This window comes from Taurulus bubalis (assembly GCF_910589615.1).
Source record: "Taurulus bubalis genome assembly, chromosome: 13".
NCBI lineage: Eukaryota > Metazoa > Chordata > Actinopteri > Perciformes > Cottidae > Taurulus > Taurulus bubalis.
This window is the reverse complement of record NC_136601.1, coordinates 5,166,213-5,182,361: the sequence shown is the minus strand read 5'-3', so window position 1 is coordinate 5,182,361 and position 16,149 is coordinate 5,166,213. Positions and strand designations below refer to the sequence as shown.

General features: G+C 42.6%; 1 protein-coding gene across 1 annotated transcript in view; it reads left to right on the top strand.

Annotated features, from left to right (window-relative positions):
* The window catches only part of prom1a (prominin 1a), a gene marked incomplete at both ends in the record, with an annotated part of 64,956 nt that overhangs the window by 31,248 nt on the left and 17,559 nt on the right, over window positions 1-16,149 (top strand). Inside the window, 2 exons of the mRNA XM_079229136.1 lie at window positions 1,995-2,200; window positions 15,463-15,583. Of these exons, the coding sequence (XP_079085262.1) occupies window positions 1,995-2,200; window positions 15,463-15,583 (327 nt within the window). The remainder of the gene's footprint in view (window positions 1-1,994; window positions 2,201-15,462; window positions 15,584-16,149) is intronic.

The following is a 16,149-nucleotide window of genomic DNA, read 5'->3' as shown; positions in this document are numbered from 1 at the left end:
TAAAACTCATTTGCACCATAGATTCTCTGCCGACTTCCAAAACGCATACATTGTCTTACTTTTAGTTCGTACCGCAGCTGCCGTTACGGAGCATTAGCATTGAATTGGGACATACTACTTCGTCATAACATTTCACCTTGAACTTTAACCCTCTTGCTCCTAGCGCCGGGGATTGTCCAACATCCTTGTATTCTTGGCATACGGAATTTGACACGCTATGAATTGGGACATAATCTTTTTTTTTTGAGTGCATGGTCTAAAGCGCGAGGCACAAGTGAATTTGGGGCATCTCTTAATCCACTTTTGCTAGTTAAATGGCACATAATCTGAGGGCAGAGTAAGGGGCAAGGGCTTGTATTTGCTCTCTTAACTAATCATGGGTGTGTTTTAGGGCGTAGCATGAACTAAACAAAGCAGAGTGTCATCAGCCATTAACTTTAAGAGGCAGGTGTGCCTGCACCTGTCACATCAGTATTCAAACGCCGGAATAGCTTTAATGTAACAAGCAGAGTGCAGCAGAGTTGTGAACTTGCACATGTAGGCACATCTTGCTATATGAATAATGAGCTCTTTAAATAGCAGAAGATTTACTTTAGACCAGTTTTATTTTTTTGGGCAGTGGCGTAATTGCTTTTTCCCCCCAACAATGTGCCAGACAGACTACACCGTATTTTTAGACCAATGTGCCCATGGGCTGCACAGAGCACCGCTTTGCGCTGGGTGACATAGAGCCCACTATGTGTCATGTGTTGACTCAACTTTATAGTCATTTTGGAGGCTGTAGGTTATAATGAATATGTTTGTGTTACAATCGCTAGTCTAGTCTTATTGATATAAATGGGATTGATAAATTGTTCTCACCTCCATGAAGGAATAACATCTATAACTGCTATGTCAGACTGCATTAGTTTTATCAGGGTGTACCAAATGAGCTCTCACTTCATAATAGGCCAATGGAACTCTTCAATTTAAGGCGTAAAGCTGGAGTTGTAAGGTTTTATCACTAAAAATGACAAATCTGCCAAGAGATAATTTCTCAAGATAACTGATAATAAAACTGGAACTGGTTGAGCCATACACCTTATGTTCTGCACAATGCAATACAATGATTAACTGCACTTAAAGGTGTAATTATCTCAGCCATCGAGCAGATTTGTTACTTTGTCTCAAGAAAAATCTGGATTTTACGACTTCATTCAAGTGTAAAGTTCTTCAGTGCAGCAGTGCACTAACTGTCTTGTAGTTTATTCCTATTGAAGCAGGTTTTTCATCAGAAATGCTGTCTTTCCCCATCATTAGAGAGGGGAAACTGCACCACAAGGCTACATGGATGGCTTTGAGTCCTTTGAGTATTTTCCCATCGTCCTTCACGTGTTGCTATCCTCTCAGTGCATATTGCGGTTTATTGTAAAAAGCAACTTTAAGCTTAAGCGACTGTAAGTCTCAACCCGATTGCAGTGGCACTGCATTTGAAGAAAGTATTGTCGCCCCCAACGATTTTAAGAAAAGAGAGTCTTGGCACTTACGTTGTGTAATAATGTCGTTGAGGAGTCGTGCATTGAACCAACGTGTAGTATTCAAGGATGACAAAGAAAGGATTCTCCAGCAGCGTAGTGTTACGCAATGTGTGCTTATTGTTTAACCACAAATCCCTTTTGGACAAAGAGTAGAGAGAGAATTTCCAGCGGTGGGATCCGACTAGATATTTTTAGATGTGTAGCTCATTTTATCCTCTGCCTCCTTGTGTGTGTCTTCCCTTTTTTTCCTTCTTTATGCCGTTATTAATCTATCCTTTCTTCTCTCCCTCACTCCCCAACTCATCCGCTCACCTCTCCTGATCCAATTCTGTTTTCGCTCTACAAAACCCATCCCATTTGCCCTTCTTGTTGTTTCATCTCCCTTTTTTGTTCTTCCTCTTCCCACCTCTGATGTTGTTTCCTAAATAAATTGTCCCTCATTCTTCATCTCACCCCCTCCACTCCCGCGGACCACAGGCCATCTACTACGAGATAGGCTTCCTAGTATGTGCGGCAGTCGGCCTGCTGTTCGCCGTTCTGGTGCCGATGATCGGCCTCTTCTTCTGCATGTGCCGCTGCTGTGACAACTGCGGCGGCGAGATGCACCAGCGCCAGAGGAAGAACGCAGATTGCCGCCGCGGCCTGCTGGGAACACTGCTCTTCTCCACCTCGCTGGTCATCACGTGAGTATGACACACACACACACACAGGAGAACTACGTAGGGGTATCAGCTTGCACACAGATGTGTATTTTGTGTGTGTGCACACTGGAATTGGAGCTACACCTCTGTCTTTTACAGTGTTGTGCTCATGGACACACATTCGGGCAAAAACTCACTGAACACGCACACACCTCTGGTCATCTTGTGAGTCTGTTTCGCATCCAAACGCACACACGGTCATCCGCTTTCCTCATCCCCTCCTCCCATGCCGTTTGCTATATATAGTCATTTCCTACCGTAGATACTATGTGGCAGCACCCTTCATACTTGTATTCGGTCCAAGCACTGGTCATTATAATCTGCAGGGGATTCACACAGAGCTTTCATTAACTGTGATGGGAAGTCTTCATTCATGTCAACGCGCGGCTTAAGTGCTAATAAATCATGGAAAAACAAATGACTCAAAAGCCACAGTTATTCTATATGGCTACGTAGCTTTAAATGATTTAAATGGTCTCCACCTCTACACCTGACTATTCTCCGGAGCTCTCTCATATAATACCGACTGCGTCTGCCTTCAGGGTTTATTATATTACTGCTCCAGCTGTCATTTCCACATTTAAATGCACTGAATCTGGAACGGGAAAGTAATTCCTACATTGCCGATGTTTCAAACCGTAATAACTGTGATTAATTGTTGTAATCTAGGAATTTAATACACAGTACCTCCTGCTATTCAGCCCAGTGTGGTTCTCCTTTACAGAAACTGAGATAATATACTATATTTAAAGTTATAAATGAAAACAGGCTAGCAGCAAGCTGAATTCAGATTTTTTTAAATTTTTTTTTTACTACCATTTATCCTACACTTGCTACGGGTACGTTCCCTTAATATTGCAGAGCCAACATCTTGGGAAATGAGAGAGGGTAGTGAAGAGAAAATGCAGGAAGTACAATTATTGATGTTGGAAAATTAAGTTAAAACAGGTTGATTTCTTGGACTGGAAATGTTTCTACCAGGACAAATTATGAAGGAGCAGGTCGAACATGTTTGAAAGTAAAGGTTTACTTTGTGTACTTCTTCTGCCTATTACATCATATCGCTGTCCCTGCATGTCTACTTTCAGAAAATGCACCACAGGAAACTGGAGCCTCTCTCCACTCTGTTTAGGCTCAGCGGCAGAAGAAGCAGTAGCCGCTGGGGGATGCAGCCACAGCACAAAGGGCTTGGGAGAGCTGCGTTTGCCTCTTGTATTCGGACTGAAGGTATCCAGGAGTGTACTTAGTTTGATGTTCTTTGACTTTTTGTCTTCGTTGGAACGAAGCCCGGCTATTAGACATTCCAGGGCAATATCCTAGAAGCCCAGACGCAAGAGTCTGAGAGCATCCTCAGAGCTCTTATTAAATCTCCCCCAGCTACCAGGCCGAGACGCTGCAGAGGCTCTAATGAAGCAATTACAGGCGGGAGAGTGATGAGCACCGAGCCCAGACCCGAGCTGCTTTCTTTTTAACGCCACTAGAATGCCAACAGAGAGGAGTGGTGTTTGGTAAGAAGTGTTGAAATCGGATTGAGAGTGGGTCAAAGACACCCAGCTCAGGGTGAGGACAATAATATGCTTGAGGATGAAGGAGGAGAGTGAAGACGGCAGAAAAAAAATAATATTTATCAGACCAAGACATTCTTTGTTTGTAGTTTAGGCCATACAGTAGAGTGGGCAATAAACCACTTGTGTCACTCTGCTTGGTAACCCATGAGTCACTTATTTTATATTATGGGGAAAAAAGAATGGTGATATTTGATTGTCTTCCAGCCTTACCACCACTGATAAAAGTCATTTTAAACCCCAACAGCGGAACTTAAGAGATGAATCACATATTTACAGTGATGTTTAACTGGCTAGTGGAGAAGCAGACCAATACAGCGTTACTGAGAAAATCTAAAAGGTTAGAAAAGTGGGTTTGTGGTTTCGCATTGAGGCAGATTTCTACTTTTGTGTGTTGTTTCATATGTCATAGCTGTTCAGTGCAAGGTTGTGAAAAAATAAAATATAGGGCTACTATCAGTATTACACTCTACGGTTGCACCACTGCAGAGGCATTAAAACATGTCTTTATATTTCTCCCTCAGCGTGTTTGGGTAGAATGAGTTGCTTAGCTTTATTATCATAATATTTTTACATGGGATTTATGTGACAGAATCAGAGCAGGAGACGAGATGAAAAACCAACTCTTGCGTCACCCTGTGCTCTGAAAGTGGCAGGGTCAAATCCCAGAGGAGCAGCCAAAGAGCTGCGGTTGTAAACATGAATGAGTAATGTTCACTGGGTTAGAGTAGCGCTGTAAGGATTTGATTCACACGGATGCCAGTCATGCTGAAAACGCACACACTCCTGCTCGGATGCTCTGGCTTATTGTCGGGATGTGTGAGGAAGTCTACCAAAAACAGACGATGGGAGGTTCGGGACAGAGTTAATTCTGCATGTCACGTGCTCAAGGCTTGAATAATTAGCTTTGTCAGAATAAACCTGACTGTAGATTCAATCAGCGCATTTACAAAAACACTAATAATTGAATCATAGCCAGATAAAGGGCGTCGCTCTTGATTCAGCAGGTGAACGAATCTTGAAATCTAAATAAACAAACTGATTAACAGGCCAGCATTAAATTGCAAATCCTCAAATTGCTGCGCCATCTAATTACATTAGACGGATTCCTTTCAGAGCTAATAATCTTGGCACGTGCCGGAGAGGCTGATGAAGAAACACAAGTGTTGCTTTACACGGCCATGAAACATGTCAGCGTCACAGATTACATCCCACTCAAACTGCAAACAGCCTTTTAGACGTGCGACGAACTGGAATTGTTAGTTGTTAGTATTAGTGATGATGCAGCAATAATGAATGAACGTCGACAGCCTTGTCACGGTTATGTTTGGTCTGATGAAGCCAGAATAGCAGAACCTTAATTACCCACTTTACATAAAACATTGCATGTATTTATTCTTTGTATTGTCTTTGGGGGATATTAATGAAGATCCGCATCCATATGAATACATTTTGACTCGTATAAAGTAGCTTGAAGGTTGAGAAGACCCTTCTTCCAACCTTCTGTGTTGTTTTCTATTAGTTTTTCATGCCAAGACGTATGATGTTCACACTATATGGAGAGAAATATTTAAAGTCAGGACCTGGTGTGTTTTATGGCTGCTCTGCGCTTCATCAAATGGCAATATTCTTCATGTCTTGCGCTTCATTTACTCCCGTTCATACATTAGTGCAGTGCCCGTTTAAAGCGCGCCTGTTCGGAACGGGCCGATTGCTTGCTCTCTGATCGCTTGGTCTGCGCTCATCCAAACTAAACACTCGACAATGCGCCTCACTGGGTCCTCGGCCATACATTTACAAACTTATGAATATGTCCCATAGATCTCCGCTCTCTCTTTCTTCATCCGTTTCATGCAATGTAGCGAGCGAGCTGTACCCAGCATGCCGTTCCAAATAACCACAGAAGTTTATAATGTCTGGTCCAAGTATGGAACTTCTGGACAGGCTGCATCACAGCATTGGCAGATGATTCATTTACTTTGTGTAAGATAAACTCTCAATATTTGTTCTCCTCCGGTCCTCATGTGAACATGATCACGGATGCTGTGGTAGCTTAGATGAACCACATATGTCCCGCTAGCCCATGTGTGTGTGTTTGTTACCCATGTATAATGTCTTATCTCATGCATAAATACATGCACTGTGCAGTAAAACGCCATGTTGCATCCGGCCTGCCAGCTATCAAAAGACCACGCAGTACATTATTAAATCAACAGCAGTGGCTACTGCAGTCTTCGCTAATCAGCTCTGAATCCACATGCATGGATTCATTCAAAACGACAAATTGAAGATCCTTCCCTCTGTTCCGGCCAAGTGGAAGACCCCTGCCTCATGTGGTTACCCAGCATGCATTTCAGCAGCCTATTTCAGTCGCTGGGTGTCCAAAACTATTAAACACAAAAGGTCCTCACATTATGGGCGTCGTAATTCATGCTAATCAAATGGGTTTTAATTAATGGTAATGTATGTGGCAGCGAACTGAGCATTCAGCACCATGCACTTTAAATTGTAATCAGCCAGTCGAGGCTCTAAGGCTGCCTTCACACCAAATCAGGCGAAAACGGCATTCGTTTGAATGTGTATAGTACGTTTAGGCTGCGGCAGTGGGCACCACAACGGATGCCGACAAAAGGAGACATGGGAAACACATAACCGGCTCTCGTACCCACAGGAAGAAGAACCGCGTTTACCATGTAGCATCATAGCGTTGTAGCATTGTAGCATCTGGGGAAACGGAGGAGAGACCGATCACCGCCGTGGTGACCCTTCCAGAGCCGACCAACCCTGCCATGTGCCGCCCTTCAAACACAGGCTGTTTAAGTGACACTCCCACCATAGCAGCGAGCCTTCACAAGTTGTTATTCTCCGAAAATAACTAAATGTACGATGAGGAAGCAAGAAAACAACCATCGTTATCTGAAAAACGCTAATAAACCACCCAAAACTATGACAAGGAGGAATTGTAATTATCTGTAAACTCATATCTCATATTCATGGACTAGTGTATTGCCTTTAGACAAGCCCTGTAAAGAAAGAAGTCAAGTATTAAATACATTTTCAATAATACAAAGGTTAAATATCGACAAGTTGTGGACGTCATGACGTCTTCGCTATATTCCCATGCTGGATGTTATGAACACGATGTTATTGAACGTAAAAGTGACCATCAAGTGATCACTGCCCTGCTGAGTGACCAACACACAGCGTTCGCCTCTGTGGAAAAATGAAAAAAGGAACACAAAGAGCTGTTTCACTATTGACCCCATGAACAAACTCGGTATGCAACACTTTTAGCATAATACAGAAGGGAAAAGAGAAACAATATAAAGCAAAACTCTCTAAAGGGGCTGTGTAGAATATTCTGAATATTTTTAAACACTACCTTTGCAGTCCCGAGTGATTTTCATCAGGGGGTGTAAAAAAAAAAGAAGAAGCTCACAGTAGTTACCCTCTTATTGATGTGACAAGAGATATTAGCATAGAATTCTGCTGAATTATTAATAAAGTGACCCAATTAATGAGTGGAAACTTCTTTTCATCACCGGTCCACTTGTTATTACACTGAAGCAGCCACAGCCTGCAGACAAACACTGATGTACAGTAAATCCACTGTCACCTATCTGTGCACTGCACACACACCTTCACGGGAAGTGTGTAACATGTAAAGTGAGTCAGCAATGTTCAAGTTCAAAAGTAACAACTTTAAATAACTGACATGTTTTGTATTGCTGCCACGAAGCTAACTCGTAATTGTAGTGAAATACATACAAATACACAATCTGTCCCGCTTTCAGACACAAAAAACAAGTGCACAATCGGTTACACACAAACACACCCACACACACACACACACAAACACACACTTCCTCCTGCAACCCACACACCGCTCAGTTAACTGCCTTCCGCCGGGAGTCATCACATGCCGGCCTATTTTTAGAGGATTCATTAATAGTGAGATGAACTTCACTCTGTCATGACAGAAGCCACGATGACTACGAAGATGTCACTTGCTGACTAAATGTCAAGCGACTCGGGCATCGTCACGCGATTTGGGCGGCCATTCTCCCGGGAAGCCGGAGCCGAGTTTCGGAGCAGTTAAAGCCAACAAAATGAAGAGAAGATGGCGCGTAAACGATTTAGGATAACTTCGACGCGAGACTTCTCTGTGCTGAGCTTTTAGTCCTGGGTTTCAAACTCTTTTCAAAAACTCAGTTAAGTAATATTTTGGGGATGTTGCTGAATTTATTAGTTGATTTTTTTTTTTTTTTTTTTTTTATTCTTTTAATTAACCTTTTCTTTTCTGTGCCTGTCCACAAATCATGCGGTCCAGGGACACGCATGATCGCTGCCCAGCACGTAGGCGCCACACAACGACGGCTTCACACAAACCGCCGTCGAGCTAATTAACGAGAGCGGTCGTTGTCGGTATTTCTTTCTCCTGGAGAGACCTCCATCACACTAATCACTCTGATTCTTCTCTTCTTCTTTTTTTGCTCCTGGTTTATAGCTGAAATCCATTTTATTTTTTCACTAATTACATTTTTTTCCCCTCATCCTGGGGTCTTTTATGGTCCGTGGGTTCTTGCGGCGTTCGCGCCACAAATCAATACAGTCTGACAGGAATTCTGCATAGTGAAACTAATGGATGCTCACAGCTTGGTCAGGCTTTTCTTTCGAATTTATTGGAGACATTTGTGTTACAATAGTGATGATGTGGCACATTGTTACACAGGAGAGAGAGGAGATATGAGGAGGAAAAGCTGCAAGGCTCAGTGACGTCGTTTACAGCTAACAGGTGTAACCGTCTCAGTGACGGTCAGCTGGTTGGGAGGTATAATCCAGAAAAAAGCTGCATATTTATTTATATAGGAACAACGGAATAAACACCGCCTGATTTATTCATTTTTGAACATGACTCACTGGCCAAGTGGTCAGCGTTCTTACGAACTTCTTCATCCGAAACACTTGAGTGCAAAGTCGAGACTCATTTTGATTTAATACACCTGAAGTACATATGTAAGCAAACCAGAGACCATATGGTCGTCGCCATGTTTTTTTGTTCCCAACCAATGAACTGAAGTTGCCATATTCGGAATGTGAAGGAGTGACGTAGAGACGCCGCACACGTCTCAGTTAGCGGCAGCGACCTCTCAGTCACAGTAGGCATAATCTACGTTATGGTCTATTTGACTCTAAACTAGACCATCATTTACTAAATGAACATCATGCTGTATTGAAGAAGACTTTAAACTAGAGTTTGAGACATAAACTCATGTCTACAATGTTTACTGAGGTAATAAATCAAGTGAGTCATTTTCTCATAGACTTCTATACAATCTGACTTCTTGCAACCAGAATCTGACTTCTTGCAACCAGAATCTGACTTCTTGCAACCAGAAGACCCCTGCTGTCAGTAGAGAGAATGCAAGTTGTAAGACAAGACATTGAATAACAATTTTCTCATCTGCCAAAATGCACTGATCTGTATCACCAAATGCTTGTGTATTTACATGTCAGTCAGTGTATTTACATGTCAGTCAGTGTATTTACATGTCTGTGATTTCCCTCAAGGGACTGTGCAGACTCCACATTGATCATGTGACTTTTATCCAAACCTCCTGAGATCACAAAGGTTCCATAGATGCAGTGTAGACCCTCTGAGAAACCACTCAGACCAGACAGCAGACAATGTTTCATGCATACAAATGACAACATACAACAGTTCCCACACATAAACAGGTAGATTGTTAAACTTTAAATGATTCACGAGTGACGAATTGTTCCATCCTTTTATTTACACCGGAGCCATTGTTTCGTTGTTGAGTCTAATGGTTCTGGCCCCTGGGCAGAGTCGGCTCCATGCTGAGCCAACATAATGGGAAAGAGACCACGCTATAACAAAACAATCACGGTGATTCAGCAAGTCGCTAACTTTGCAGAACTCTCGGTTTCCTGGAAAACAGACTTTGAGTACAGACACCAAAGAGAGTTTTGAACTTCAAGTCGTTCTCCAGAGTCTTTGCGGTTACAGACTGAGGGCTAAGCAACGTATCTGATTCAGTAAAAAGCATCATTTTGATCGGTCAAGGCTTAACAGAGAGCAGGAAGTTGTAATGAAGTTACTGTTTACAGAGTAAATGACCTGCTCTTTGAATTTCAGACATTTGTCGATAGACGCGTTGGTTTGTTTTTGAGCGCTGACATTTATTTTTGGAAATCACACCATTACGATTTGCTTGGAAGGTTAATTATTTTTCAGAACCGTTATTCATTTCAGGGATGACTTCCTGAGCGGAACTAATGTCTCACCTTCTGTTTTTAATATGGAAAAGAATGCATCGTGGTAGAAGTCAGTGATTTGCTCATGAACACAGATTACTGTTACGCACGTTTGACGGAGATCGTTTTAGAACGACCGCCTCCGAATTCCTGAACCTGTCCTCTTCTATTATTTAGACGTTTCTTTACCGCCTCGCTCAGGTGCTCAGACTTATTCAACCGATACCGTTTCTTTCTTTTTGGCCCCGGTAGAGTTTCTAAAATACTGCTGTATTTCTGTGACCTTCCGTGGCTGTTTGCACAACCCTGAGCCCCAGAGGCTGTTTGGCTCACAGTTTAGTATTCATATCATTCCTGGACTGTTTGCAGTGGAATTAATGGTCTGTTGTCTCCCATCAAACCACTGCAGCTAGTTTTCAGACGGAACAGACAACAACTTACACAGCGTCTTTATGACGGGGGGGAGACCAAAAAACAGAGCAAAAAAAGCACCGTATTTACTGGGTTGTTACGCCTGGAGCAAAAGGCCCCGGAGTCAGAACTTCTCAGTGTCTGGTTAAATAAATTCTTTATAAGACTCAATGCTGCACTGGGAAGCCGGGTTTAGACTGTGGAGCTCTGAGAAGACAAATATAACAGTGCATAAAAGGGATATAACAATGGCTAGTTAAATGGAATACAAACAAGCTAACCAGAGGCTTCGATTAAATAAATGGCTGCTAAGTGAAATATAACAGGGGCTTAACTGAATATAGACGGTAATGGGAGTGTATACTGTTGAATAAAAAGAGGAAATATGGAACAAAAAGTGGCAGAGTGGAATGAAAGACTGCACAAATTTAATAAAACATTTGTAAAAAAACACTGCTGCTATGACCTCTTTACATTATAATATGCAGGGTGCATGCATAATCTTCTGTACTCAGCTGATCTTTCGTTCCAAATGCATAAGAAAAACAAGCTGCCATGTTGTCATCTATCTCTCGTGAGCTCTTGAATACAGGTCACCGATGTCAGGCTGAAAATACCTCACAATTCCCATGTGCAAAGATATGAATCGGATGTTTTGAATAAGGCCTTGGACGATACTTTGGTGTTGGCAATAAAAACTACTTCCTGCACAGCACTATTCAGTTCGCAATTTTGTCTAATTGTTAGCGGTACTATTTGTTTTAGAATCGTTACAATGACTTCATTATCATTTTTGTAATTGAGTGACAGGATAATAGAGGTACAGTTCCAGCAGTGTGAAAGCAGGGAGGAGCTGAAGGGCGACTGTCCGAGCCTCGCAAACTACAAATCGCGCTGAATGCGGCCCATTGTTGCGAGTTTGTAAAATCTATGGAGCCACCAGACCATGTAACACTCAGCACTCAGCCCCCAGTAGGGGCCTAGATACCGGGGCACTGCATGCACTACTTTGATGCTCTTCTTCATCTGCTGTTGTGGGGTTTCCGCCCTGCAGGGAGAGTTTCGTGTGTCATTTGGCTTTCGCTCAAGCAGGAATTACAGCCCTTTTACAAAGTTGCTAGAGGTATCTTCCTCACGCTGTGTTTGAATTGTCCCCCGCGGTCCATAAGAGGCCCAGAAACAACGGGCAGCAGTCGGACACAGTTTTGAGCTGGCGGGTTGGCTTAGGAGTTGCTGATAACAGAGAAATGTGATGACGCTGCATCATGACTTTAAAAAAAAAAAAGGGCAACTGAAAATTACTCAAGTATTTTAGTCAGCGTTCTACTTTTGTGTCAGTAATCAGTTGAGAGAGAAATTGCTTATCGGCAGCTACTCAGTTGAATGGACTGAAATATCTCCCTGTGACATAAAACACATCATTAAATGAGGGTGAAAACAAAGGTGCCACTGCAGGCAGGGAGTCTGTCTTTATCTGCAGAGGCTGACATGTTTCCTGTTGCTTTTAATCAGACGCGATCGTCAGTCAAAAAGTGTTTTCTCACATAAATTCCCTCTGTGCAGCTGCACTCATCTATTTATTCAACTCTGGCGCCTTTTGCTTGTCTCCCTGGGTTTGTTGTTTGCTTGATAATGTTGTGTTCCTACACAAATATGTATTTTTATTCCTCTTCTTTCGTCTTTATCTCCGGATTTAATTTCACCACCTCTCGAACAACACATTGTGAATAAACTACAAACACGCACCTGCACCGGAACTCAAAGGTAACTAAACATGATTCTGCTGAAAAGGTGAACAGTCGCGTACTACACTAGCTCGTTGGAGAGAGAGAGCGCTTGGCGTTTTTCTCAAAAGAGCCTTTGTTTGTCTGCAGATTCCAGTGACCTTGCTGGACACTGGTGGGGAGAGGGATGGAGGGAGCGAGAGACAAAGACAAAGAGAGGGAGGTGGATGCAAGGAGAGAGAGAGGTGGAGGGGGGGCTGAGGGCAAAAGAGGAGACGGGAGAAAAAAATAAATAAAGCCTGGACAGATAAAATAGTGAGAGAGGGAAATAAAGTCTGAGACTGAGAAATAAAGGTGTAGTGAAAGAGATGAAGATGAAAACAGACGAGCCAAAGCGGAAAGACAAATGAGAAAAGGCCGGGGAGGAACGAGTGGACGTTTTGGCAGTAAAGACACAGAGAGAGAGTGAGAGAGAAAGAGAGAGAGAGTGAGTGAGTGAGAGTGAGCGAGAGAGAGAGAGAGAAGTGTGTTCTTGTGTGAGAGACAGAGCGAGAGGGCAGAGACAAGTGTTGGACAAAAGGCTTTTGTTTGTGGAAGTGGCCATTTTGAATCGTCCCCCTGGTTCCGGATGGCTCCGCTTCACCGCGTCCCGGCCTAGTTGTTTGGCCTAGTTTTCTCATTAAGTCTCCGTTTACACGATGACAGCGTCACTATTTATGGCAAACATCGTTACAATTCCTCCAGACGCCGAGCAGCTCGATGCCACGCAGATGAAAAGAGTCCTTTCCCCTCTCGAGGGGCCGCACACGCTGCTACGACATATTTATAAATGTGTGCTCGTTTTAAATGATCTGTTAACCACAGAAATCGCAAAGCACTTTTGATACGTGCCAACCATTTATCAACAGAGACGTTTTTTTAATTAGGTTTTCCTTTTTAGACAGCTGTGTTGAATACTTGATTCTGATTGGTCAATGATGGGATTCTACAACTAGCATAGAGTGTCTCAGAGATGACGTATTTCTGTCGGCTAGCAGGGAGTTAGCATTACAGTACAAAGCTAACGTTAGGCTGTAAACAAACTACACTACGGGTGTATGTTTAGTAGTATCATTTAGCCACTAGTTTGCAACCTCCTTTTATAAGACAAAAAATAAAGGTAATTACCAACATATTTTAAATTGTTGGACAAAACATTAAAATCTTTTGAGTTTGCCTTAAACTCAGAACTTATTTCAGGCACAAAGAAAAAACATGAAAAATACATTGACTTTGAAACAGTTCTGATATTTTGGGTTAAATCATTAATTTATTTAATTAATAAGAAGTGTATTAAGTGGAATAATGTACAGCGAGCACATCACAAGTGCAAAATGAAGCCTTCCGGGACTTTTGAGGTCCTTGTTATCCTGTTAGGGTTCATTTCACTTTAATGACACGCTCTCTGTACTTTATCCCTGACATGGCTCTCTTTTGGACTACATAACATACCAATCCACTGCTCCTCTGCAAATATTTGGAGAGTGTTTGAACACCAACCATACCGTACGAGAAGAATGTCCTCAATGGCAAATCGCTTCAGCAAGCGAGGATAAGCAACAACTTCTGACATTGATTCGCTGTGATTGATAAACTATCTCTAAAAAAAATCTCTGAAACGTGTTGGGAGACATTTCAGTTTAGTATGGAAATACAATAGCTAGTTTTTTATCAAGCATAGATGCCAGATATGTAATGGGTCCATATGTTTTATGTTATTGTGAATTAAATATCTTGGATAAAAGAAACACGTTGACTTGGATGTTGGGATTTCACTAATTCTCTATTGAAGCAATAATCAGACAGATTTCTTAGCCCTACTCCACTCAAATCTAGTCCATCTACGAGCGATTTAGTCAAACCTTCGAGGAAAAAGAAGTAAGAGAAAGTTATGAAAAGAATAACAGAGTGTCCCTGCATGAGGTCCACTGGCTCTTATGGTTCCACCTCATCAGGTGTCTAATATTGTGCGCATTCAGTGAATGGAGACACAGTACAATCCCTAATGTGACAAAAGGTGTGCAGCATAATGCAGGTTGGATTCACAGGAACATATTCACAGAGAGAGACTTCTACAGCAGCGACTGCTGATCACAGGACCGTAAAGATGAACTAACCTCACACACACACACACACACACACCATCTTCTTCATACTTTCAGACTATGAATGGCATCACCTCACGTTGCATGCACTGTCGGCATGCACATGAGCACAAACCCACACAGAATCACAAATGAACAGGCCCGCATGCAGAGACCTCTGCCTTTTATTATACAGTGAGTCACAACACCCGGATTCATCTCCATTGATTCTAAACCTTCCCAGTAGCCTCTGAGTCAGTCCTTTTGTCAGTCCTTTATGGGAGCCATCTTACATCCTTCATAAAGCTGCTTATTCCACTTAACTTAAGCGTTCCCTATTAATGAGATTCGGCGTGTTATACAACTGTGCTGCCGGAGTTTTGACGCCCCACAAATCCATCGAACAGAACTTTCTTTGACCATCTGTTCTGGAGTTAATCACCCGGTGAACCCCAGCCATGCTCACGAGCGCACATCCACGCAGCAGTGAAAGCAAACTCAGACACACAGTGCGAGCTGCGAGCTGCGAGATGCTCGGAAGAAAATTCAGCCGGGATGAGTGTGAGTCACGGAAACGGCTTAATACCATGGGCCGCCCTTCCCTTGATGTTGTTGCTCAAGCTAATTAAGCCTCGTACCGAGGTGTTTGAAGTGTGCGAGCGGCTCGCTGTTATGCTCTGCTTTATGCAATTCTGGGTGTTTTGCATTTAATTTGAACGTGTTTACAACCCAGGCACCTCCGATTATACAGATCAGAGCTTAATGTAGATACACATAAGATAAGAGTTGATTTGCAATATGATTTTATGATATTATTTTTTTCCTGCGTTTATTGTGCTGTATTCCACTCTAATAGAAATATGTTTGCCCAACAGCAAATGTACACACAATACTGTGATTACAAGTCAAGGACATTAAGGTCATTCCACAGGTGCATTCACTCATAGGAAGTTGGGAGAGAAAATGTAAAAAAAAGTAAATGTGGTGGTGCACACTGACCCCTACTGTTGATGGCATGTTATCACCTCCCCATTGGGCTACTGGGATGACTGATGTGGGAGCAGCAGGGTCACTGGGTGCCACATATGGAGACGCAAAGGTCACGATGGTTGTTTGTTGTTTTGTGCTTGTGTTGCGTTTAGGATCGGAGTGCTGTGTGCATACTCTGCCAACCAGAACCTGAGCTCTCAGGTGAAGAACATACGGAGGTTGGTCAACAGCAACATGAGGGACCTGCACACCTTCGCTAATGACACGCCGATGGTGAGAGAGAGAGCTGTTCAATCGTTCCCCACTCGGCTCTGTAGCTCCCCCAGATGTGATATTAAAGCATAAAGCAGAAATGAAGAAACATCATTAACCTACAAATTATGTAACGCAAACCTCAAATAGACAGCAATTACTTTGCTGAATGGGAAAGGATGGCCACGAGTTATGGAGATGTTAGCTACTGTAAAAACGTGGGTAAAACATGAAAAAAGAGTTCAGTTATGGTTGAATGGGAAGCTAAAATTCACTCAAGAAATACTAGTAGAAATAGTAGTTTCAGCCTGCTACTGGTACCAGCCATGCCTCATTCATGTAACCTTTTCAATGTGGGAAAAGAGAACGTTCTTCAAAAACTCTCATTCCGTTCAATTTCAGGGGCCCAGGTTGTAACTCTCACTTTACTGCTTTGAGAACAGACTGTTTGTGAAACATCGTCTGTTGTTTGCGAAGACCGATTTCATATTTTGTCTTTTATTTATTTTTTACGATGACAAGACTAATACACCGATTTTCATCTGCTTCTGTTTGCTTCTCTCTGCTCTGTTGTGTTTCCTGTTTGC